Consider the following 27,198-nt stretch of genomic DNA (forward strand, 5'->3'; position numbering starts at 1 on the left):
TTATTAACTTCATAAATTTTAATGTAACATCGAAATCACCTTGTATTAAAAAAACCTGTTTGCCGCATTACAGTGCATCTTCAGCAATCGTCTTGGAAAAAAGATTAGCGGCTGTAGATGGTTTTTGTCTATTTGAGTCAGAGGCTAACATTTATTGAGTAATTTCAAAAGTGGCCCCTCAGATCTCTATTGCGATTCACAGCGAGAGCTTTTTCGCTATAGTCCCTTGTAATGTGTTTTTTTCATGTAGAGAATAAGGATAATCTAAAAAAGGAAGTCCATCATTAAAAGCAAAAAACCGTGTAATTTTGGCGAGAGGAATATGTGAAATACGAGTTTTGGGATTTCTGTGTTCCAAAATTCAGTTCATTTGAAACTTTCTTATTAGTTAGTCTAAGTCACAGATAAATGCAACAGCAAAGTAGCAATGCTTCGTACAATTGAAATATGGCGTTGTTTACTCTATCCTTAACCAGAGATTTCTCGCAGTTATAGAAATGTAGCGGCACATAAGTCAGAGGGCGATGCGAATCGAGAGTGACTCATTTTGTTATTTTGCCTCGGGACATTGACATCGTCGTGGTCTACAACATCGCCGCTATGTGCAACTGTATTCTATATTTGAAAATACTTTTAAATACATTTGACAGTAAAAGGATCAACTCGTTTCGTTGTTGTATAAACCAACGCGTATAGTCCACCACAGAAAATAATTAGCTTTTAATTGTCTAAAAGACTTTTGAGAATGCCAAGTCTTGTTCGTTTCTTTTTTGTTATATTTTCGTCTTCTAAGAAGTGTACACTTTGTCGAAATACCTTACACAACCAGCCTTGATGCATTTGTAATCACGATTCTTTTTTCCTCATGAGAAATAAAACGTTGGATAGAATGCACTGGTGAGCTATCATCAGAAACTTAGTTAGTTCTCAAATTTCCACACGAAATACTACTATACCTTTATGTCATGTATGTACATTGCAATGTAATTAGTAAAATATAAACTATAATACATGTATAAATATAAAGGTAATCTAACATTATCTACATGTTATGTGTATGTGCAAATTAATGATATTGTAGCGGCACAGGAGTTAAAGGACGAAGCGAATCGAGAGCGACTCATGTTGTTGTTTTGCCTCGGGACATTGACACAGCTTTCACGCATGAAACGTAATGATAAATAAACCCCGGGCAAAATAATGTCGCTGCTACATGCAACCGTCGAATAAAGACGAATTCGAATTTTCCGACTCTCCCCCGACCAGTATAAATAAACGAACGCGACTGCAAACGAGTCAGATTATCCGAGTTATTATTCGAGTTAGTATCCGAGATATCATACGCGATTAACGGAGTGTACTAATTATCGAGTTATCTGCGCGATCATACACTATCGTGCGAATACATTGAACGAGCGTCTTTCGACAGTACCAATTTATATTTATATTTATTTAATTTCTTCCAAATATATTTCACGGGTTGCAACAGCAATCTCTCGCTCTTGTTATTCTATATTATTGAACCTCAACCAATCCACCACAATATAAATATCTGTATTACCTTTTTTCATTACTAACATTTATGATGTTATAAGGAAGATAAAAATATAAAAGAGTCTAGAACAGGATAATTTATTCTATACCTGTAAGTATAAGTTGGTATAAGTATCGATAATTTATACCACAATCATTATCGAAATGTAGTAAAGCAATGTATGGAAATCGTTCCCTGGTCGAGAATATATTTCTGATGCTGAAGAATGTCGTATGGTTTTTGGAAATGGTTTTTGTCGTATGGTATGTCGCAAATTAATTAGAAAAATTGTCAGAACACAATGATATTCTGCAATTATTCACAAACGAGGCTGCACCTCCGGTTTTGGTGAAATCTAAACTTATTGTGAAATTCAACATTTTGAACTTCTTCCTATACACATAACCGTTGCTCGGCCTTAATTTCCGAGATATTTGCAAAAGATTGTTGGTACTACCACATTTAATCTTGCGCATATATGCATGCCATGACGACGTACGTCTTTGCATGGTACGTACACTTAACTATTGCTTCTAAAAACACATCGCGACAGCCTGCAAACAATATAGCTCACAAACATTTCAGTATTTATTTATTTCTTTTACTAACCTGAAACTACATTGAAAATGAAAAAAGGATTTTTTAGACGCATAGATCTGACATGTGTTGACAGCCGCTATTAAATGATACACAAAAGAAAAATGAAAAATACTGATCAATCTGCCTGTCGTGAAGAAGTTGGCTATCACTTGACATTAATATCATTTTGTTCACTAAGATAGTCGAATTGAAAAAAAATACAGATAATAAATATTTTCATTTTCTTGTAACAAGGTTTGGGCTTATGTAGATTGAAATAGCGGGCGTCAACCCCTGTGAGAGTCACACGCTCAGAAACAGTAACAGAGTAGACAGAACATCCTGCATGCCACAGTCATTGAAACAACAACCAGATAGTAACAGAATAGTCGGGTCTGATATACACCTGACGATAACCCCTCCAGAGGAACCAAACCTTAGTATAAGACCTCCCCCCCCCCCAAATCAGCACTCAGCACTTTTTTTGTTATAACACTCTGAACCATCGCTCTGTTGGATTCGTATAATAAATTTTACTACCATATCTGAAGTTCAAATTTTCTATCTTACTTGTGAAACGTTCGAACTAAGGCGCGAGCAGATCACCGGTGATTTCTTGTGTCCCCTACGTGACATGAGCTTTGCGTATTCAAACGAAATATTTCTCCACTAATTTTGATTCAATCCACATTTGATAGCCTCTTATTCCTAACTGCAATCATTGCCCTTTAAAACGTATTTCTAGTCTATCTTTTTGAAGTACCCTATCGACGAATTAACTTGTTATACAGATAGTTTTCCGGCGGACACGATATGTTTATAGAAACAGCAGATAAGCGGTTGCACTATGCCGACGCAAACGATGCCATGAACTTGCAAGTATAGGCAGGATTCAATATAGTATTAGTAGCAGTAATTTATTGTAAATGCAGGAAACATTTGATAATTGCAGTGTCATTATCTGCATTCCGAAGGAAGGGTCTAGCTCTATGAAGCACGGGAAACTCGACATCCCACCGTGATCGAGTAGTATAACATGCTCCAATGTTAGACATTGATTGTCACAGTGTACCTAAATACTAATTCAATATCAAAACTTTTTAATTGTTAACTTTTTAAAAATGAGACTCTTATTAACGTATTTGTGCGACGTTTCTGATTAATACGAGACTAAACATGATGTAATTTGAATTATAGTTACTTATTGATATGTAGTTAATTATCATTTATTAAGTAAGCTAATATGCTTCAAAAAATATATATGTTTGGTGTTGTTTTAATATCAAAAATGTAAGGAGCATATTGATAAAAGTTTCATCCATCATAAATCAAAAATAAGATAGTTTGATTTTTGAGTTAAAGATCTCAGCTTATCGCGGGTTTTTGATTAATATTTGTCGAACGTTACGACACTTAGTTCTTGTTTCTCTGTGTTTCCTATATCTCGGAAACTAAAGTCGAGCGATGTATTTATAAGAATATGTTTTTCATGATAAGTTACACAACATATTTAAAATTTATCGAAATCGAATGCTTAGCCTCGTTTACGTATAACTACCTTTGATGTATGTATTATGCAACAAAATCAGAATTTAATCTCATTGCAAGAAAATTGTTGATATAGTACAGATTTCTTGAAAGAATACTACGAAACTTCTACATTATAAATGTTATATTACGTCTAACGTCATCTACATGATATATGTATGTGCATGTTAATGATGTATATATGCATATAAGTCTTTTTTATTACTAACATTTAGATGTTAATGAGAAAATGATAAATAAAGATGTCTGGAACAGAATAATTTATCCTATATTTGCGAATACATTTTAGTACAAGCATTCATCATTTGTAACATAATTATTATGCAGTATGTAGTAAAGTTGGCCGGGCTCATCGGGAGGATCGGAGCGCGGAAAGCTCCGGGTCCCGACAGAGTCTCGGCCCGTCTGTGGAAGGCGTCGCCGTGGTCTTGGCCCCGAGACGAATGCGTCTGTCTGACGGATGCCTGTCTCGGGGCGAATTCACCGTTTCGTGGAAAGAGGGGCGGATGGTCCTGCTGCCGAAGCCGGGACGCTCTTCGGACTCGCCTTCCGCCATTCGGCCGGTGTGCCTTTTGGACGAGGCTGGCAAGCTGCAGGACAGAGTGGTGGCTGCCCGCCACGAGTCGCATTTGTCCCGAAGTGCTCCCGTACTGCACGACGGTCAGTTCGGCTTCCGGAGAGAGCGGTCTACGGCCGACGCTATCGCCCGTGTCCGCTCCCTTGTCGAGGGGGCCGAGCGGCGTGGTTACGTGGCGTTGGCCGTGTCGCTGGACGTGGTCAACGCCTTCAACGGCATCCCCTGGGACGGGATATGCCGGGCCCTCAAGTTTCATCGTGTACCCGCGTACCTGCGGGGTGTGATCCGGGCGTTCCTCCGGGATTGGAGTATCGTCTACACTGTCCAGGGCGGAACATCGCGTACGACGGGGTGCTTCGGACGCCGATGCCTCCGAATTCGACACTGGCGTGCTACGCCAACGGCACGTTGGTGAATGGTCTGGGGCACAGCGTGGTGCAGAATCGTCCGTCTGGCGGAGCTGGCGTTGGCCTGCGTGGTCGCCGAGATCAAGGGATTTGGACTGAGGGTGTCCCCTGAGAAGTCTTAGGCAATGTGGTTTTGCCGCAGGGCCGATCACGGGACGCCTCCAGCGGGTTATCGCCTGAGCTTGGAGGGGGCTGAGATCGAGGTCGGAACCAACATGAAGTATCTGGGCTCGACAGCCGCTGGACCTTCGGCGCTCGCTTCGAGCGCCTGTCACCGTCTGTCGTGGTGACGGAGAACGCCTTAGGACGTTTGGTGCCTTGGTTGGACGGGCCCGGCGTCGGAGTACGCCGGTTGTACGCCGGCGTGGTGCGATCGAGGTTCCTCTACGGAGCTCCGATCTGGGCGGAGGACTTGATGGCCAGCCGTCGCAGTCTCCTAACGGTCAGGAGGCTGCACAGGACGGTGGCCATCAGGGTAGTGAGGGGCTTCCGCACCATTTCGGCGGCTGCAGCGGCGATGCTCGCCGGGTTTCCCCTGTTCGAATTGCAGGTCCTGAGGTGTCGCGAAATTTATCTCCACACTCGGGGTCTGCCGGGTGGGGTCGGCCCGGTGGGCGCTAACGATAGGGGTCGAGCTCGGCGGGCTTTGCTCGACAGATGGCGTGCCAGCCTCGACACAATAGAGCAATTAAATAAAATACCGCTTCTGCCCGCCTTTCATCCTCTTGCTGCTCACTTTCCGTCAGCTTACCATTTTTCACGCTCTACCAGCGCATTCAATGCTGCGCTCGCTCAGATTTGTCATTCATAAAATTTATTAATAAATTGCGAAACAGTGCAACACATCCCGTAATATTCAATGCATATGTATGTTGTACAGGGTGTGCAGAGTGTGAGTGTAAAAAGAATCTGTCGTATCGTAATTCTACTCTTGCGAATTATGCGCCAGCAACAATGACATGTGCATTATATTTGCGATTGTTATGTTGAAGACTTCGTAGGAAATTTAAAACAGTACAAAGTTAAAGCAAAGTCGTAATCTCTATCTACTTCATACACGATTGTTTACGAATCATGTCATATTCGACCAGTTCGACAAGTTTTGAATGAAACGTTTGTATTATTGCGAAAAGAACGCAGACCCGCTCCTCATGGGGCATTCGGTTCTTCATATTCGACACCATTGGACTTTGCTCAGAATAAAATGAAAACTGCATGTAATTTATGAAATATAAAAAAGTCATAATGCTTGTAAGTTTCAATAAATTCTCGAACAATAGCAATAATGGTTACTACTTTCGTAGATTTATGTGTTAAGGTACGTTAATGTCGGCCGTCGTAATAAAAGAAAATAAAATTGCAGAATATGAATAGGGTATTTATATTAACTAAGGAGGAAATCATATATATATATGTCGGGGTGAGATTGGAATTTTGGGCGCGTGACAATTCTTCACGTGAGTTATCCATTGTTCAACACAACTAAGATTATATTTTCACGTATACACAAGTCTACTACAAAGATTAACAAATAATAAGTCTAGTGAATAATAAACTTAACAAATAATGAAGTTAGTGGAAAATAAATTGAACGAATAATAAATTAAACAAATAATAAAGTTAGTGGATTATAAGTTGAATGGTTAGTAAGTCTAACAAATAATAAAGCTAATGAATAATACTTTTAACGGATAGTAAGTTCATTGAATAATATGATTTACAAACAATAAGTTAATAATCGTTATAAACAATAATTTTGAGTTCAAACGAATCCACGATCAACGGGATGACTCCTTACTAAGCGTAGACTGATCTTAAGCACAGAAACACGACGTGTCACTCTCCAAAGCAGTCACAAGACGAATGCCAGCCTCGTCGAGATTTTTCTCGCTGTACGATTGCATTTTGTTTTTCTATACCCGTTTGGAAGCATCGAGAAGGTTCCAAACGCCGTTGCTAGGCAGTTTCTGCCTGAGTACATCCCGTGACCGTGGCTACGTTCGGCGACCAATTGTCGCCTCGAACCCAATCTTGATATCACAAATCTCGAACAATTGCAGCTATGATAAAATCCAGGCTAGACTACTAGAAGATGTTCCCAAAATTTCCAAGGAACGGCTTCGGCTTTCCTTTCATCTCCGACATATATATATATATATATGTCGGAGAGGAAAGAACACCGGAGCCTCTGGAATGCTGGATAATCCCGCAACATTGTAACCTAGAGCCTACTATAGCTGTAATTAAACAATTGTAGTTATTCAACCTATTTGTAATTGTCCGAGATTAGTGATAGTGAGCTTGGGCTAGAGGCGACAGTCGGTCGCCAACGTGCCCGCGGTCAAGGGATGAACGCTTCGCCTAACAAAGGTATGAAGTAATTCTATAGCTCTCCTTAAAAGAAATATCTCTGGCGACACACGACAGTAAACATTCCAACGGTCTCTGTCCCGTGGCCACACGCAGTCCCTATTCTTCGAGTAAGATGATTGCCAGATGTCGATGTGTCTACACAGTACGTGATCAGCTAGCCCGAGGGCCGTTATAAACACTAAGATCTAGTTACCTAAAATCCTTCAAACAGATAAACAGTCTTTGTCTCAACTACGGGAAGATAGGGGAGATCTATTTCTTTCAACGAACGGCGTCTCCAACTAGCAACTTTCCCTCGAGGGCGGCTAGCATCTTTTCTATCCACCAATATGGAAATTGACCAATTAGCAGCAACGCCGATTTCCCTTACTCTCTGAACGAAGGCTATCCTCGACGAATCCGATGATCTCGTGCCCTTAGACACACCCCGATATAGTTTTCCTCTGTGGCATCACCGGGACGAAAAAGGCATTCTTTCACGCGATCTCGTCGACTAAAGGGAGTAACGTTCTTACGAATTATTGTTCAGACTTAGACTTCGCGAGCACGTTCATCCATCATCCCGCTGACCGCGGATTCGTTGTTGAACCCGAGACCATTGTTGCTAGTATCGCGGGTGCCTAATCGCCATAGTCGATTGTCAAATTTGTATCATCCGCGCCTGTGCTAATAAACCGGGTCTTTATTATATCGCAACGATGGCTAATTTCAATGAAGACTCACAAAACACCCACAATCCTGACCACAACGCCTCCCCGACATATATATATATATATATATATTGCTAGGCAGTAAATATATATATATATATATATATATATATATATATATATATATATATGTCGGGTTTACATTGGAATAAGGTTTATGGGCGTGAAACGAATATCCACTTGGATTACACATTGTCGTTATGCAATAGAGAAGACATTGACTAGTGCAAATACGATTATTATAGGATTGGCCGAGTAACCGTGGTAAATAGATACTCGAGAAACTAATGACAATGATCCTAGTTTCAATAACGAATCCGCGGTCGACGGGATAATAGATGAACGTGCTCACAAAATCTAAGTCGGACTCTTTGTTAAAACATGGAATATCTACCGAGCTAAGTAACTCGCTAATACGGCCTCACGAGAGAATGACTTTCCGTCGCGATGATGCTGCAGAGGAAAACTATGATGGGGTGTGTCTAAGGACACGAGATCATTGGATTCGTCGAGGATAGCCTTCTTTAGAAGTGAGGGAAATTGGCGTTGCTGCTAAAATTGGTCAATCTCCATATCGGTGGTTAGAAAAGATGCTAGCCGCCCTCGAGGGAAAGTTGCTAGTGGGAGACGCCGTTCGTTGAAAAATAGGTCTTTCCTATCTTCCCGTAGCTGGGACAAAGGTTGTTTGTCTGTCTGAAGGACTTTAGCCAACTAAATCTTAAGATCTATAACGGGCCCTCTGGCTAGCCGAACATGTACTGCGAAGACGCATCGACATCTGGCAATCATTTTACTCGAAGAATAAGGTCTGCGTGTGGCGAGCCACGGGACAGAAACCGTTGGAATGTTTACTGTCGCGTGCCGCCACAAATATTTCTTTTAAGGAGAGCTATAGAATTACTCCATACCTTTGTTAGACAAAGCTTTCATCCCGTGACTGCGGCTACGTTCGGCGACTGCCAGTCGCCTCGAGTCCAAGCTCATTATCACAAATCTCGAACAAATACAATCGCATTGAATGACGACAATTGTTTAATTACGCCTATAATAGAATCTAGATTACGGTGTTAAGTTATTTTCCCGAAGTTCCAAAGGGAAGGCTCCGATGTCCTTTCATCTCCGACATATATATGTTCGTGATAGAATGATAAGTTGACGAAATTTTTTTTCGGTAAAAGTGGACAAAAGCTTGCACAACTCGTATCATTCTTCTTTTGACATATAAATATTGTAGAGATTATATTTTCAAGTAACATGCGCTATGAATTCTGTGGCACCCTCTTCTGGTTCTTATGATGAGGAATTTTGTAAACAGTACATATACCGAAATTCATAACGAAACTAAACAGCAGTCCTGAAGTGTATTAAAAGTGACGAGCTGTTTTAGGTAAATGTGAAATCAAAAGATGTCCGTATACCATTTTCATTTCTTCTTAAAATACTGGTCAGTCTTGTTATACGAGTATAAGAGGCTCGAACCTGATTGTGATTTTAGATGGAAATTGAGTTTTGATTAGGTTAATGACGGGTTGCCGGGGGAGGAGTAGATACTGAACGGGCCACTGAACGCGTTTACTTTATAGCATAAATGTTGAAAATTCTAGACAATTAAGATACGGATGTTAAATTTGAGAACTGAGAACAATCCTCTTATTACTATAAGATAAAAGTATCAAGATTATACATCTGTATATCTGAAATTAAGAACGAATTCGATAACGTTTGTAAAATTTTGAAATCTTTCGTTGTAATTACTTGATCGGAATTTTGACATATCGCGTGCAACTTTACATCACAGATGAAGTATTTTTGTAAATTGTTTTAAAATGACTATTTTGTAGGCACAAGAAATGAGGATCGAATGTCTGAATTGCGGAATAAAAATAACTTTCAAACGGAAGATCCAATAAGCGTCCCTTTTCCTTGCAACGTAACAGGTACTTAACCAAATTTGTGATTATTGTTGTCAAATACTTTATGATATCACTTGTAAATATTATATCGTCGTATTTATTCTTTAAAATCATTATTCAATTTAAATTGCAGGTTTCTTTTATTTACAATAACTTTTGCAATTTATCCTAGGGACAATCGGTAAATTTCTGTGGCAGGAAATTACAGTGAAGAACGCTGTTCTTCATAATTTGTAGTGGCTACAAGAATGTCAATGTGGTTTCTAGTTCATTCATAGTCTGGTCCTATTAATATCATTTTTGAAGACACATATGTAACATTACAAGCCCTCACCCCGCTATAGTTTAAGAATAGTGAAATTGATGCTTATCTTTTGAAGTTCATATGTATTCTAATGTCTTTACTTTAATTTGTTTAGCCGGCTGGTCTTCGAAAGTTCCTGAGTCGGTTCACCATTAAAAACCAGGAGACATAGATGTCATTGCCGCAATGGGTGATTTCTTGACAATCGGCGCTGGAGTTACTTCGACTTACGTTCGAGGTGAACATTGAAAGTAGAGGCATAGTAGGCAGTATCGGCGGTCAAGGATCTTGGCTTCAGTACCTGACTCTCCCTTATTAGAATATTTTCTTAAAGTTTGTTCATTTCTTACATCTGCATTGTTTACGCATATGATTTGTGTTATCGTCATTAATGCGAATACTGAAATCTTTCATAGCCCGATCTTCCTACATGTAGGAATTCAATCCTAAATTAGTAGGTTATTCACTTGGAGACGCTATAAGTACTGATCAGCATGGTGTGTCCACTCATCTACTGTTGCTGTGTGTGTATAAGCACATAGCTGCGACCTGCAAACTATCTCTACAACGGGCGACCTATTTAATACTGACATCGCTTTTTTTTTTTCTTTTTTTACTAACCCGAAACTAGCTGGAAAATGTAAAAAAAATCTTTTAAACGCACGAGTCTTACACATATTGTCGGTTGTCAAAAACTATACAAAGCCGAACCCTATTCTAGAAAAGTAGTAATACTGAGCAATCCAGTCCTCGCACCGTGAAGAGGCTGACTACCATCAGACTCTAACAACGGCCTAATTAAAAAACTAATCTGCATTCAATACGGATTACACTCTTGAACTAAAAAGGAAACACCCAACAGATCTCATAAAGGATATAACCTAACAAACACGAAGATGGTACCCCGCTGGGGGTAGCCACCCACATGATAATCAAGCAGCCAAAAAATTCTACCAAATGTCCAAATCGGACAAATTGTGAATGTAAACAACTAAATAAAAAAAAAAAAAAAATTAGCGCTCACTGAATACGACAATATCCACACACATACAGGTAAAACAAAAACTAAAGGAGCTGAAGAAAAGTACAAAAGTGATTGTTTAAGCTGAAGATTACAACTATATCAAATTTTGTAAATTATTTTAAAAACTTTTAGACTTACTATTTGATAATTTAGTGATAAATATAGGGACTGCAAGCGTGAAGATCCTGAAACATGGACACAATCAATAAAGAAACAAATGAAAATGGAATCAATAAAGGACTGAATAAGACGAGTTCTCTCGAGGAATTCTACGCCGGTAGTGGGATCCTTGTGACTGGAGTAACCGGTTTCGTTGGAAAAGGTCTCCTGGAAAAACTTATTCGCATATGTCCACGCATCGCTGCCATTTTTATACTAATTCGTCCAAAAACTAACGAAACGATAGAACAACGATTTAAGAAGCTCATAGATGATCCCGTTCGTAAATATATTCTTGTTCTGTTCAATATTTAAGGCTGTCAGGAGCCAAATTGATTAAATTTCTTTTCTGGAACTGAGCTGGTAATTTTTCATCGTCAGATTTACGATGACATCAAAGGAAAACACCTCTCATCTCTGAGCAGAGTTTATCCCATGAAAGGTGTCGTGAGTCTGCCGGATTTAGGTCTTTCGCGCGAAGATAGAAATCTGTTGTTAGAGAAAGTAAACATAGCGTTTTACACCGCGGCCATTGTTAGATTCAACGAGCCGTTACACGTGGCTGTTAATGTGAATACGAAGGGCACTTCTTACGTTATCGAACTTTGGAACGAACTAAGACATCCAATTATCTCCCTCCGCGTTAGCACAGCTTATAGTAATGCGAATCCACATCAGATCAGGGAAAAGGTTGATACGCAAGAATAAGTTATACACAGACGCTGTTCCGACGTTTGTGAATATTATATTTATAGGTGTAGCGTGAACAATATGTTCACTTATCATTGATTTTGCAGCACGTGTTTGGAACCATCGGGGCTGATCGATATGTGTGACAAATTCGACAAAACGTCCATCAACGAAATAGAAAAAAAGATTTTAAAAACGTATCCAAACACATACACATTCAGTTAGAATTTAGCAGAGCAGATTGTAGGCAAGATGAGTATACACCAGCCAGTTGTGATAGTACGGCCAAAAATAATTGGTGCCTCTTTGGAAGAACCATGTTCTGATCGGATACAGAATATTTCTGCAGTTACAGGTATTTACATAAATCTTTTTCAATGATAATTGTTCAATTCTCCTTGCATTTCACAGAAGTAGAGTTAATTGGTTAGTTTGTTAGAGGCTAAATGAGAGGCTTTCCACTAGATCGTCATTATTATAGTTCAAATTTGTTGTTGCTCACAATAACGAGAATTCTTACCAATCCATTTAACGGTACATTTCTGCTAATACAAAATCACAAATAATTTCTAAACCAATTTAATGTTACCAGGTATCTTTCTGCTAGTCGGCAGAGGATGTGCAACAGCGGTACGGGGTAGGAGAGATGCAAGATTGGATGTAGTGCCTGTCGATTTCGTAGTCGATACGATATTATGTACTGCATGGCATGTCACGTTACATAGTGATCATGAAGTTAAAGTTTACAACTGCACGAATAACGCATGCACTTTTAAGTAATATTTATTACGAATTGTTTTCAACTAATGTAATTCGATTGTTAAAATATTTCAAAAGTTTCAGTTTATTTAAGTAACGTGGACAATGGAAGAGCAAACAAACGTAGAATACAAAAATCCACTTTCAAAAATATCATTTTTGAAGATAGATATGTAACATTACAAGCTCCTCGTCCCACTGTAGTTTAAGAATAGTAAAATTAATGCTTATCTTTTGAAGTTCATATGTATTCTAATGTCTTTACGTTAATTTGTTTAGCTGGCAGGTTTCCGAATGTTCCCGAGTCGGTTCACCGTTTAAAACCAGGGGACATAGATGTCATTGCCGCAATGGGTGATTTTTTGACAATCGGCGCTGGAGCTGCTTCGATTTATACGTTCGAAGTGAACATTGAAGATAGAGACATAGTAGGCAGTGTCGGCGGTCAAGGAACCTGGCGACAGTACCTAACTCTCCCTATTATTATTAAAGTTTGTTCATTTTTTATATCTGCATTGTTTATGCATATGATTTGTGTTGTCGCTATAAATGGGAGTACTTCTTTTATAGTTGAATTTTCCTATATACAGGAATTCAATCCTAAATTAGTAGGTTACTCACTTGGGGACGCTATAAGTACTGATCCAGCTGCGCAGTTAAACGTCGGTGAATCTGGAACTATGTCTAAAGATATGACACACATGGGAACATATCTGATCAATAAAATAAAGGATGACCTGAGGATAGGTCTCAACAAACATTGGAAGGTTTGTGTGTATGTAGACAAATTAATTATATAAAATACATATTTAAGTTCACATAATAATAATACTATATGGGAAGTAATATTTTAATATACATAGAATCATCGAAATTAACAACTGATTAATAGAACATAAATTCACATAAAATCATTTCGATCTGTTATCAATACATATCGAAAACAATGGTATCCTTTATAGATATTGACCCTTTTCTAATCGATACCAAACTAGTACTGTATAAAATGGATATCGCACTGAAGTTTCTATATCCTTTTTATACTTTCCGCAAATTTCGATACTTGTTTCATATCCTAATAGCAATAATACTGTATACGCATTCAATCAATATCTAAAGAAGAGCGAAAGAAATTTTGATTTTAATATAAAATAAATATTTCATTCTATTTGATAGAAAATAAGGTTCGATTTAGGGTTATGCGTGTGAATGAAGGGATATAAATGGTAAGCACAGTTTTTACGGTTTGGAGGCTAAAATAAACTATTTATATAAATATTTCTCTTATATACGGAAAAAATGTCCTTTTTCTAGTATTAAACAAATATTTCTTTTATAATTGAAAGAAATATTTTCTCCAAAACATGAAATACATATACCTTGTATAGTTGAAATTACTATCTGTATGTATATTTAAATAGAAAAAGATTGAATCTATTTTTACCATTGGGGGTCACGAGCTGATAAGTGTAGAAATAACAAATGTTAATAAGGGAGGAAAGATAAAACTGTAGTTTCCATGGTTTAATGAAATAGATGAAGAAGTACTAAGAGGGTAAGAGGAAGAAGTAATTAATTCGAGAAAGTAAAGATACAGAAAGAAAGTGAGAGAAAAGGCAGTCTGTAAGCAAGTCGAAACTGTTCGGAAAAATAAGAAATTAGAGCGATAAACGATCAACGTGAAAGCGATAAACACAAATTGCAGATCGGTACTGTATTTTCGACCAATCGCGGGGAAACACGTCAACGGGAGTCGTAAATTCCCGTTACGATTATAATAATCGACGCCGCGAAAAGATTGATCCCCTGATTTTTGTTAAGATAATAGGGGTGGTTAAGGTAGTATAACGCTGTGATTAACAGGGTTATAAAGTTTATATTTCCAACTTTTATGAGGTACACTGTTGAGTATGTATTTAAGGAGAGTAACCCGGTAATGACTTGTTGACTATTCTAACGTTGAAGAATAAGTTACAGTGCCGATGCTTTGTCGGAGGAAAGCTAGCGATAGGTGTGTCTAGCGCACGGGATCTTCGGATTTGTTCATGACATTTTTGGTTAGGAAAGTGAGGGCAGTATACATTGCTTCTGATAGGATAAACGAAGGTTGGTGGACTAGGAAGCGTCTCAGCCGCCTTCGATAGAAAGTTGCTAGTGGGAAGCATCGTACGTGAGAAAAACTAACTTTCCCGTGTCAAGCCGTAGTAGACAATAATCTTTAGAAAATGATTTAGAAACAAAGATATTTGTTTCAGTTCTGTTCAGATATCTGTTCAGAGAAATAAGAGGCTACAGCAATAAAGGGTCAACGTAAAAGCGATAAACAGAAACAGCAGGTTGGTACGATAGTATGAGAAAAATTAATAAGATAAGTGTTGAGGTTATTCGATGTGTAATCAGAGAAAACTAGTGGATAAATTGTAAGGCAGAAAAATATATTTAAATATAAGTGTAATTATAAATAAGAATACAATTTGAGCTGGACCAAATCCGCACGCTAGCTGTGTTACCCAATAACTGAAAACCCCGAAGCCAACGTCGCTTGTCTACTGTTTATGGTCTGACTTCGTCGCAGTCTTTTGTCTACGCGCTGTCGATGGCTTCAGTGCTTGAGAAACTAAAAAGACCAGATGTAGAGTTTTCTTATAAGTGGTGACCACTTCAACACCCTCCCTAAAACTCTACATCTCCACAAACAATTATCTCAAATTTACAAATTATCTCTTAATATTTTTCTAACTCTTGTCGTAAATATCTGAAAATCAACAATAAGGAAAGGTAAAACGGTGCCACCTACCGGGTGAAAAGAGAACACAGTCAGATGATAACGAAGGTAAGTCAGGCAGACAAATAGACACAAAAATAGGCAAGATAAGAAAAGATAAAGTACTATTTGCATTTTCATGGCCCGATTTGACTGTTATACCGACTTAGAAACTCGACACTCATTTCAGCGTCCTCTACTTTTAAACGATGTTCAATCGATAAAGTAGTTATTAATGAAGAATCAATGGGAGCCAACAGTATTCATGCGCATATGCATACTTGTATGCCTCCTGAGAGAGGAGATATTTGATTAGCAATTGTATTTTTCGAGTACTTTAGTAGTATTAGAGATGGAATGAGAACGATCAGACTTATGGTTTTGGTTGTTCTCGGACCAGTAGTGCACAATGTAAATTAATTAAACGCACAGTAATTTTAATATACTTTTAAGTTTCGTTCTAATCTCCTTATAGTATTGTCATTTTTCGTGATTGATATTTATTTAATGGATACTGTTACGCCGCGAGGCTTACCATTGGCAGTATTCCTAACCGTCGCTCGTGGTACTAAAGTGTCGCAGAGAGATCGTCTTATACGACCGACGAAAAATGTACAATGTAGCGATAAGCGCATATTTGTCATCAAGCAGCGAGTTCTAGAAACGTTGATTCGCCTTCGGTCCGTTATTTTATCTACTCAAAGAAGGTGGCATACGTGATCATAAGCGTGAACGGTGGCGTGACCCGAGCGTAGCGGGGCTCGTCTCCGAGAAAAGACAAAGGAAAAGATCGAAGGGCAATCAGTATCATTTGAGGAACGAAACGTTATGTATCGAGAGGTTCAGCCGAATAAAATTAAAGTCGCTTAGTCTAACGAATATATCCAGAAATATAATAAAGTTAGGTCGAATTGCTAACAAACTAATTCTATAATCGTTAAATAACTTGTGACGTGCTCATTATAATATTAAATATTGTTAAATATACAAGTTTATATTAACCCTGTTACTTCAGTGTTAAACTGATTTGAGCCACCTCTGTTATCTTGATCGAAACAGGGGAACGACTATTTCGCGGCGTCGATTATCCGAATCGCAGCGAGAATTTACACATCTCTCTGATGAGCTTTCCTCGCAATCGCGACCTCTTCGCGAGCGGTCGTAACAGATACAACAATTATTCAAACATGGCAGATCTTTTTATCTTCAATTAATATTTTATCGCCATATTTTTAAGTTGTCATTATATTTAAATAAATAGATTCATTACCGTAGCTTGGTACAATTGTTGTAATCGCTCGATATAATTCCAGGAACTGAGTGTCCTAAATCTTTTATTCTAACCCCTTTAGGTGGTAGGTCTCCCAAAGTTCCCAAGTCGGTTCATCGTTTGGGACCAGGTGACAAAGATGTTATTGCCGCGATGGGCTCTCGTATTCAGTCTTATTCTATCATCTTCTTTTTCTCTCTTCGATCTTTTCTTGCGCAAGCCTGGATTTTATTATTTTATTACATAAAGCCTGGAACTTAGTCCAGTTGCCCTCTTCTTTCACTAGTAGCACGATCCAATTGACAATTGTCAGTGATTCTTCAATTCGTTCCTTTCCCTTATCCACCTGGGGCAGTGGAACAGCACATGTTCGGCGTCGTCACTATCACTATTGCAGTCCCAGCAGCGGGAGCGTACCTCCTTCCTAATCATCCTTCGGTACATTTAGTGTCTGCCGCCGTAGCAGCTCCAGTTACAGGTCCGTACCTCGGAAAAGTGGCCATACCGGACCCTGGCACCCCTAGGGCCATGAAGTTGGGATCACACCTAACTAGCGCACTCGGTATCAAGACCTTGCTACTTGTATTAGTTAAGTCTGCAGCGCCTTTCATTCATCTCAGGTCGAACGGGGCTTATTTCCTAGCCCTACCGTATCCCCAGGACGGTTTCGGAGCAGTTGGGACGCTGCTCACCCACCGACGGCCATCGGGGAAGGCAAGTACGCCATATCGGCTATCTGTCCAGCATTTGGCCTTCAACCACTACCTCCACGAGTCCAACTCAAATTGGCCGAGCTGAGGGGATGCATCTCCCTTCGGGATTCACTCGACGCCCGTGGACCCAACTTGCATCTTTGTTGGAAATATCGGTGTGGATGGATACCCACGTCACTGTCGGTCGGTGATCCTGCTAACCGAACTCGACAGTTCCAGATAGAACACACGTAAACGAGGGCCCAAGGCAACAGGCATCGGTCTACGCCGATGGTCCGGTCCCTGAACTTACCGCGACGGTCCCACCCTTGGCTTGGGGTTCGTGAGTGCGCATAAGGATCAGGATCTGCATAGTAAAAGTGGCAATGATACCTCCTGTGCTTCCTGAATATGGAGACGTCCTCCACCAGCCTCTTCGTTCAGTTGTCGCTGCGATGGTAAAGCCACTCCTCCTTCCAATACGCACCATACGGTATTATCATACGGAATATAGGAATCTATCCAATTGGTATCCTACTTCACTTCAACAAGGATAATCTCTCTCCTTCTCCTTGCAGTTCTCTCTCTTTTCTCCCTGACTACGGTCCTTCCTCCCGTCGTGCTTTCAATTCGACTCCTAAGCCTCCTACGGCAATTAACCCCTTAACCTACGACTACGGGCATAGCCCGTAGTACGATGATTGGACCAAACGAAAATATTGCGGACATAGACCGAAGTACGATGATCGGGCCAAATATAATATATATGTCGGGTTTACATTGCAATTAGGATTAGGGGCGTGAAACGAATCGTCGTTTGGTTTACGCATTGTCGATAAGCAATAGAGAAGACATTGACTAGTGCAGATACGATTATTATAGGATTGGACAAGGAACCGTGGTAATTAGATACTCGAGAAACTAATGACAATGATCCTAGGCTCAATAACGAATCCGCGGTCGACGGGATGGTGGATGAACATGCTCACAAAATCTAAGTCGGACTCTTTGTTAAAACGTGGAATATCCACCGAGCGTGCAGACGTTACGTAACTCGCTAATACGACCTCACCAGAGAATGACTTTCCTTCGCGATTATGCTGCAGAGGAAAACTATGATGGGGTGTGTCTAAGGACACGAGATTCTTGGATTCGTCGAGGATAGCCTTCGTTTAGAAGGTGAGGGAAATTGGCGTTGCTGCTAATTGGTCAATCTCCATATCGGTGGTTAGAAAAAGATGCTAGCCGCCCTCGAGGGAAAGTTGCTAGTGGGAGACGCCGTTCGTTGAAAGAAATAGATCTCCCCTATCTTCCCGTAGTTGGGACAAAGACTGTTTATCTGTTCGAAGGACTTTAGGTAACTAGATATTAGTGTTTATAACGGCCCTCGGGCTAGCTGATCACGTACTGTGGAGAGACATCGACATCTGGCAATCATCTTTCTCGAAGAATAGGAACTGCGTGTGGCCACGGGACAGAGACCGTTGGAATGTTTACTGTCATGTGTCGCCAGAGATATTTCTTTTAAGGAGAGCTATAGAATTACTTCATACCTTTGTTAGGCAAAACGTTCATCCCTTGACCGCGGCTACGTTCGGCGACTGGCTATCGCCTCGAGCCCAAGCTCATTATCACAAATCTTGAACAAATACAATCGGATCGAAAGATGACAATTGTTTAATTACGCCTATGATAGAATCTAGACTACGGTGTTAAGGGATTTTCCCGGGGTTCCAAAGGGAGGACTCCGATGTCCTTTCATCTCCGACATATAATATAATATATAATAGCTTGTTCGCGTTTTTGGCCCAACATTCTCGAACGTAAATCGCAAGTTAAGGGGTTAACGGGCGTCCATTCGTCCTCGCTATCCTTGCTACAGATTTCGGCGTAGGTTATCACCTCTTGCTTTCTCGGCTCTTCCATGCGGCATACCTTCCTTTCCTTCAGTGGTGATATGACCTTTCTCTTCGCTGATTGGACCGCCTCAGTCTGACTGACTACCGATACCTTGCTACGCCAGTCTTCTCATAATTCTTCTTATCGTTAACTCTATGTTGATTGTTAGAACTTCCAGACTCCTCGTGAGTCCCCTGACGTCGCGAAGACCTGATGACAGACCTCTACCTCCGTCAGCGAAAGAGCTTTCCTCCAGTTTTCTGTTTCCTCCTCTTCTGGTTCCCAACGCCCCTTATTCACTAAAACCTTCTTCATTTCCTCCGCTTTTGATCCTTTCCTGAGGTTATTAGTACCTGGGGTTAGATAGCTACTCTGGTCGGTCAACTCCGCTTGAGATTCAATGTCCGTTTCGATGTCTTACCCCACCTACCCCTTTAGTAACTCCTTGGCACTCTCCCTTTTGGCGGTCGGAATCAACGATGCTTCTTCGAGATTCTTCTCTGTATCGCAATCGATCGCATGATCCCCGGTCTCTCTTACCGAGCAAAAGACGGCCCTGGGACCGACCGTCCCCTCCTCGTTCCTCGCCCAGTCGTGTGATGATCATCGGGGCGAACCTGGGGGAGGCACCATATACTTAAACCCTTATATACTTAAAAGCTATACTACCAACATTCTGGCAATTAACCATTTATTAATTATTTCATAATTAGTTAATTTCTGCGTATTGCACGATAAATGACTCCTGAAGAAAATACTGTCAATAAATCCGATCCTTCAAATGTACTTTCCAATTATTTATCATGACTCCCAATACTCATATGGTAATAAATAGCACATGTTAGTATTATTCTTTCTTAATTTATCAAATTAATCAGTATTAAAATATATTCATCAGCTTCTATACTTTCAATATTACAATCACTTAATTTATTTTAGGTTTAAAGACGACGATGTGTACTACAACCACCAGTATCATCTATATTATATTGTATCACTATGAGAGTGAGGATATGGATCAGCATAAACTTATACACTATACTTGTACTTATACTTATAACTTTATTTATTTTAATTTTTCTATTACAAATTCATCCACTTGTTCTTCTATCAGTGAACCTCAACACATGTAAACAATTTGTTCACAAGTTTACGCAGCGTAGTAAAATCACAAACGCACTGTGGTGGCCGAACTATTCCCAGATAAATCGTAATAAAAATAGTCCTATTCCCATGAAAACCCCGTACGCATTACGAATTTATGAGCTGTTAATAGACATGACAATTCTTGTATGAACCACATACAATTTTCGTACAAATCATTGATCACTGTACATTGCGATATTCACATACATACACATGAAATGAAAACCAATATGATTTTTATAAATAACTATCTCGTAACTTTTATTTGGTGGAGGATGATAGAAGTTTCTGTCATTATAATAATGTCATTATAATGGAAAAATGTTCATGGTCAGCGAGCAGATGAATTGCTTACAGCTCAGAAATTATGTGGGTATAAATACATGTATTCTTATTAAAATTTTATAAAAAAAATAAACAATGTCATAAATGGATTTATTTAGGAAGGAGACGAATGAAAAGACAAAATGAAAAGGATGATGAATCCCTTCTTCATAAAATTGTATTTATATTGTCTTTGTTTCAAAGATAAAAAAGTAACGTTCAAGTAGTCAGTATACAAAACATAATATTATCCATAACAAAATTATTATACCGGATATTTTGGTGATCTGATGTATCCAGTACAACCTGAAATAACCAAAAATATTTATATTTATATTAATTCCTATTTTTTTTATAAGAAGATACTTTTATACGCACCTTGCTAATCGTTGTCGGGCTGTTGGCTGAAACTCTTGTTTTAGAATAAATTTCCTAACTCCCATCAGGTAAATTGCAATATACTTCTCCCAATTCATATCCCGTAAATCCAGTTTGACCATATCGCTGTCGTTTAACATTTTCACCTTCCTCGCCAAGTCGGAACAGTTATCCCTTTGGAAAGTCCATTCGCGTTTGGTGAAAAATGCTAACGACGCGATCAGCTTGTTGCCATTTCTGAGAAGTTTCATCATTCTGAAATATCATTTTTAATCATTATTATAAATGAAGTCAGAGATTATCCCAGAACGATTGTGCTTGTTATTTGAGTATCGATGGAACACTCACATTGGTTTACTACCTCGAAGTCTTAAAAAGGTATCTATGACGACCGCAGGCAAAACACGCGGAATTACGCTCAAAACGTTGTAAATATATCTATTAGCTACGATTGAACAACCTGGGTACCATAGCGAATCGTTCAGTGGGGTTTCTATGCTACATTTTATCATAGCATCAAGCATCGGTCCAAACCTTGTCAATTGGAACATTTATATTATTACAATTAATGGAATTATACTTAAAGCAAAGTTTATTATCATCCGAGTATCTTAGGAAATATTATATAATTTAAATAAATATTATGTTATATCACTATTCTTCTAAATTGATGTATTGGGAGGAAAAGTTTACTTTTGTACTCTTCATTTGTTTGCGCTTTCATTGTCCACGTTACTTTAATAAACTGAAACTTTTGGAATACTCTAACAATCGAATTACATTAGTTCGTGAAAAATTCGCAATAAATATTACTTAAAAGGGTATGCGTTGCTCGTGCAGTTGTATACTTTAACTTCATGACCACGATGTAGCGTAACATGCCATGCAGTACATATTATTGTGTCGACTACGAAATCGACAGGCACTATATCCAATCTTGCATCTCTGCTACCCCATATAACTGTTACACATCCTTTGCTGACTAGCAGAGCCATACCTTGTAACAATAAATTGGTTGAGAAATTATTTGAGATTTTCGATTACCAGAAATGTAACTCTATACAGATTGGTAAGAATTCTCATAATTGTGAGCAACAACAAACTTGAACTATGATTATGACGATCTAGTGGAGATCATTTCATTTATCTTCCCGCAAACCAACAGAATAACTCCATTTTTCTGAAATGTGAGGAGCATTGAACAATTATCATTGAAACAGATCTATAAAAATACCTGTTAATGCAGAAATATTCTCTATCCAACCAGGACATGGTTCTTCCAAAGAGGCACCAATTATGCTTGGCCGAACTATCGCAACTGGCAGATCTTTGCACTTGCTTGCTACAATCTGCTCTGCTAAATTCTTACTGAATGTGTATGTGTTTGGATATGTTTTTAAAATCCTATTTTCTATTAGGTTGATGGACGTTTTGTCCAATTTGTCACAGACATCGATGACCTCTGAAGGACTCAAGCTCGTGCTGCAAAGTCAGTAATAAGTGGACATATTCTTCACGCTACGATTACAAATATTATATGCATAAACTTATTCTTACGTATAAACTTTTTCCCCAATCTCACGTAGATTCGGATTACTATAAGCTGTGCTCACGTGGACGAAGCTAATTGGATTCCTCAATTCGTTCCAAAGTTCGATAACACGAGCAGTACCTTTCGTATTCACATTAATAGCCACGTGTAGCGGTTCGTTGAATCTCACAGTTGCCGCGGCATGTAACAATATGTTTACTTTCTCTAACAACAAAATTCTATCTTCTCGCGAAAGACCTAAGTCCGGCAGACTCGCGTCACCTTTCATGGGATAAACTCTGCTCAAAGCTGAAGGGTATTTGGCTTTGATGTCATCGTAAATCTGAAGACGAAAAATTACCAGCTCAATTCCAGAAAAGAAAGTTAATCAATTTGGCTCCTGACAGCCTTAAATATTGAAAGGAACAAGAATATATTTACGAACGGGATCATCTATGAGCTTCTTAAATCGTTGTTCTATCGTTTCGTTAGTTTTTGGACGAATTAGTATAAAAATGGCAGCGATGCGTGGACATATGCGAATAAGTTTTTCCAGGAGACCTTTTCCAACGAAACCGGTTGCTCCAGTCACAAGGATCCCACTGCCGGCATAGAACTCCTCGAGAGAACTCGTCTTATTCAGTCCTTTATTGATTCCATTTTCATTTGTTTCTCTATTGATTGTGTCCATGTTTCAGGATCTTCACACTTGCAGTCCCTATAATTGCCATAGATTAACATTCCCAACAATTAGTAAGTGGAAAAATGTTTTAAATGATATTGAAAATTGGTTGATACCGTTTTATGCATTACTTTCTAAAGAAGTCAACGGATATTCTTTACACAAAGAGAAACATAATTCAATAATTATGGTTTCGTTTTGCATGAATGAAATAATTAAATAATGATAATAATTGAATAATTTTACTATATGGTAGATTTTCACCAAAAAAAGAGGTATTCAACGCAATAAATACAGCTTTTAATGTGGCTGTTCATTGATTTGCATTATTATCCATTACTTCGTGAAACGATACCTTTTTTAATCGTTCGTGTATTAATTTAAACAATATTTATGTAGTTTCCTTTGCTTTTTTTTATTTTTTATTTTAGGTGTATGTATGTGAATATTGTAATATGCAGTGGTCAGTCATTTGTGTGGAAAATGTGTGTGGTTTATGCGAAACAGTATTCGATCATATTTAGTAGCACCTGAAGAATGCTTCTTGCGTATGTGATTTTTGTACCTGAAATCTGTATAAACATATTTTATATGTGCCTGCATTCATTATTTATTTATGTGCCGTTATAGATTTCTGTCTGCAAACGGGATTAATCTACAATTTATGATTTTTCTTAGAAAACGTCTCGCAGGATAGTTTGCATCTCCGAACGTCATAGTCTTCTTCTTTACGATTTGCACGAGGTAAGCTGTTGCCCATGTTGAGGTTATTCGATGTATAATCAGAGAAAACTAGTGGATAAATTGTAAGGCAGAAAATATATTTAAATATAAGTGTAATTATAAGTAAGAATACAATTTGAGCTGGTCCAGATCAGCACGCTAGCTGTGTTACCCAATAACTGAAAAAACCCTGAAGCCAACATCGCTTGTCTTCTGTTTATGGTCTGACTTCGTCGCAGTCTTTTGTCTACGCGGTGTCGATGGCTTCAGTGCTTGAGAAACTAAAAACACCAGATGTAGAGTTTTCTTATAAGTGGTGATCACTTCAACACCCTCCCTAAAACTCTACATCTCCACAAACAATTATCTCAAATTTACAAATTGTCTCTTAATATTTTTCTAACTCTTGTCGTAAATATCTGAAAATCAATTTGTCAATGCCTTCACAAGTACATTTGCCAGACGCCTTTCTCTTTTTCATTCAAATTAATTTATTACAAAAAATACTAGAAGACTAAACAGATCATGTAGAGTTTTTCTTTTTTTTTTTTTTTTTTTTTTAGAAGTGATAACCACTTCGACACCCTCCCTAAAAACTTTACATATCTACAAACAATTACCTCTTAATATCCTTTTTATTTTTCAAACCTAACTTTTGTCTTAAATATTCAAATCTTGGTTTTGGCAACGCCTTTGTACGTATATCTGCCAGTTGCTCTTCGCTTGATACATACGTTACATCAATTTCGCCTCTATTGTATAAATCTCGCAAGAAATGATATCTTACGTCAATATGCTTACTTCTTTGATGGAATTCTGGATTCTTAATTAATTTCACGGCACAAGTATTGTCTACATATAGCATATACTTAAGGATCTCTATTTTACATTCAAGAAATATTTTCTTTAGCCACATAATTTCTTTCGCTCCTGATGCTGCACTGACATACTCAGCTTCGGTCGTAGATAGAGCTATACATTGTTGTCGCTTACATTGCCATGTGATGGCCGCATTCGCATACTTACATACAACGCCTGATGTCGACTTTCTTGTTTCTTTGTCGCCTGCATAGTCAGTGTCACGACCGGCTCACTTTAAAATCGGAGATAAAGATGTGGCGGCACTCGGCGACAATGTATATCGCTGAAGTGCCTAATGAACCATCAACATCCCAACGGTCCTTCCACCGAAGGTTCTAGAAGAAAGAGCACGTGGCAACGGCCGCGGACGCCTAGCAAATGCATGGACGGTGGGGATGTTGAGGGATGACAAAAGAAAGTGATCGGATCCGATCGAAAGTCAAAAAATCATAAGAGCTTCAGTCTTAAAAGGTCACGCTTAGAGCTCGGAAGTAGATTGTAAAACCAAGTGTTAGAAGAAAAATAAAGTTTCTTTTTTTTTTATTCTTTTTTGTTGTTCTTTTGTGTAATTTTACGTGACATCAGCATCGCTAAAGGTTTCGAGACTGCCTGCTTTTGTATATAAGAGTCCCATGTCCGCGGTCCCTTTTATGTAGCGCAAAATTCGTTTGACTAATTTCCACTGATACTGGTTTGGATTCTCTAAATGTCTCGCCGCTATATTTATTGCAAAACTAATATCTGGCCTACTTACGGTTTGTAAAAACATTAAGTTCCCTACTGCTTCTCTGTATGGTGCGTTACAATCATTATTGCCTATGTTACTTTCGTTCCAATTAGTCTCGATAGGTGTAGAAACACTGTTTGCCTCATTCATATTACATTTTTCTACAAGAATCCACGTCTTATTTTCATGGTGTGATTTCATTTCATCGTTCATAGCCGTTTCCCATAACTCTTTCTTTTCGGAACTCATCGCTTCGTTAAAATCCACCGGTAATTTTTCCGCTACGTACGTTACTGGGCTACCATAAAAGTCGGTTCGTTTGATCTTAGCTCTATCTCTCAATTGTCTCACATTGTCGCTAGTTCCAGGAGGTTGTTTTTCATGTTCACTCTCGCTCTGCGCACACACATCTTCGCGCTCGACAATTTTCGGTAAACTTAAATTAATAAATTTCGCACTTTCTAGTTCGGGCTTAAATATTACGTCACGGCTTAATATTACATTTCTTACTGTCGGCACATACACTCGATACCCTCGTCCGTCATCTAGATAGCCTACCAAATATCCTTTGTTCGCCTTTTTGTCAAGTTTTCTCTTCTCCGCAGGTATGTGTGCAAAGCACTCAGTACCGAAAACCATAAACTTTTCTAAATTTGGCGGTTTCCCGTACCACAGTTCATACGGTGTTTTCTTGTCTTGTCTCGTCGGCCCGGTCTTATTTATGACATGTACTGCTGTGTTCATGGCTTCGGCCCATAAAAACAGCGGTAGATTTGGTTTCGAATATAGCATCGATCGGCCTGCCTCTACTATTGTTCTATTTTCCCTTTCTGCGACACCATTCTGTTCAGGAGTGTATGGGACGTTAATTGTGTGCCTAATCCCCTGACTTCTTTAAAATTCTTTAACTTCTTTATTTTTGAATTCTTTCCCTCCATCACTATGAATTTCTTTAATCTTATCGTTGAATTGATTCTCAACTTCTAGGCAAAAAGTTTTTAATTTTTCGATTACTTCTGACTTATGTCGTAAGAAGTAAATCTTTGTGGATTTTGAAAAATCATCCTTAAATGTAAGAAAATACAGTTTCTTGCCTAATGACTCGACTTCCATAGGTCCACATACATCCGTATAAATAATTTCGCGAGGTTTAGTCGCACGATTGATTTTCTCATGAAAACTCGATCTATGCTGTTTCCCATACGCGCAACCTTCACAGAAAAAGCTACTATCCTCCACGACTTTCATATTCGAATTCTTTAAAAACTCTTTAACATGTCTGATGTTTTGATGACATAGCCGTTCGTGCCATAACTGCGATGTGTCCGCGTTTGACTCTGCTCTATTGCTAAAATTACAAACTGACGGTATGATAACTCGCATATCTATTTTATACAAATTTCCGATAACAGAACCTTTTGCTATTATTTTCTGGTTTTGTAAAAACATACAATTGGTCCCTTCCTTTAAAACACAGAAATCTATGCCCTTTCTCGCAACAGATCTAATGGAAAATAGGTTTCTTTTCATACCTGGTACGTACAGAACATCGTTCATTGTACATGTTACCCATTTGCCGTCCACAAAAGTCTCTACTTTGATTTTTCCTTTGCCGCACGCATCC

General features: G+C 38.8%; 2 protein-coding genes and 1 long non-coding RNA gene across 3 annotated transcripts in view; all 3 read right to left on the bottom strand.

Moving 5' to 3' along the window:
- LOC138188698 (uncharacterized) overlaps positions 1–27,198 on the bottom strand; it is a 118,959-nt gene that overhangs the window by 69,142 nt on the left and 22,619 nt on the right. The window lies entirely within an intron of this gene.
- Positions 20,770–21,578, bottom strand: LOC138188696 (putative fatty acyl-CoA reductase CG5065). The gene is made up of 3 exons (XM_069130700.1): positions 21,399–21,578; positions 21,051–21,305; positions 20,770–20,978 (listed from the first exon to the last, which is right to left on the bottom strand). The coding sequence occupies exons 1-3, from the start codon at positions 21,572–21,574 to the stop codon at positions 20,900–20,902; spliced, it is 510 nt and encodes a 169-aa protein (XP_068986801.1). The 5' UTR covers positions 21,575–21,578; the 3' UTR covers positions 20,770–20,899.
- Positions 21,860–27,198, bottom strand: part of LOC138188846 (fatty acyl-CoA reductase 1-like) — a 62,342-nt gene continuing 57,003 nt past the window's right edge. The window contains exons 2-5 of the mRNA XM_069130989.1: positions 23,027–23,299; positions 22,608–22,924; positions 22,285–22,532; positions 21,860–22,047 (exon numbers count right to left, since the gene is read on the bottom strand). Coding sequence (XP_068987090.1) covers positions 21,860–22,047; positions 22,285–22,532; positions 22,608–22,924; positions 23,027–23,272 — 999 coding nt within the window. The 5' untranslated portion in view covers positions 23,273–23,299. The remainder of the gene's footprint in view (positions 22,048–22,284; positions 22,533–22,607; positions 22,925–23,026; positions 23,300–27,198) is intronic.

This window comes from Bombus flavifrons, chromosome 17, assembly GCF_040668555.2.
Source record: "Bombus flavifrons isolate JBK064 chromosome 17, iyBomFlav1_principal, whole genome shotgun sequence".
NCBI classification, from domain to species: Eukaryota; Metazoa; Arthropoda; class Insecta; order Hymenoptera; family Apidae; genus Bombus; species Bombus flavifrons.

Excerpts from the sequence above, each read along its gene's own strand:
- LOC138188696 (XM_069130700.1), bottom strand. The coding sequence starts at position 21,574 with ATGCTTGATGCTATGATAAAATGTAGCATAGAAACCCCACTGAACGAT. Across the intron at positions 21,306-21,398 it reads CTTCGAGGTAGTAAACCAAT|AATGATGAAACTTCTCAGAA; the intron begins GTGAGTGTTCCA and ends ATGATATTTCAG. Across the intron at positions 20,979-21,050 it reads GCCCGACAACGATTAGCAAG|GTTGTACTGGATACATCAGA; the intron begins GTGCGTATAAAA and ends TGGTTATTTCAG.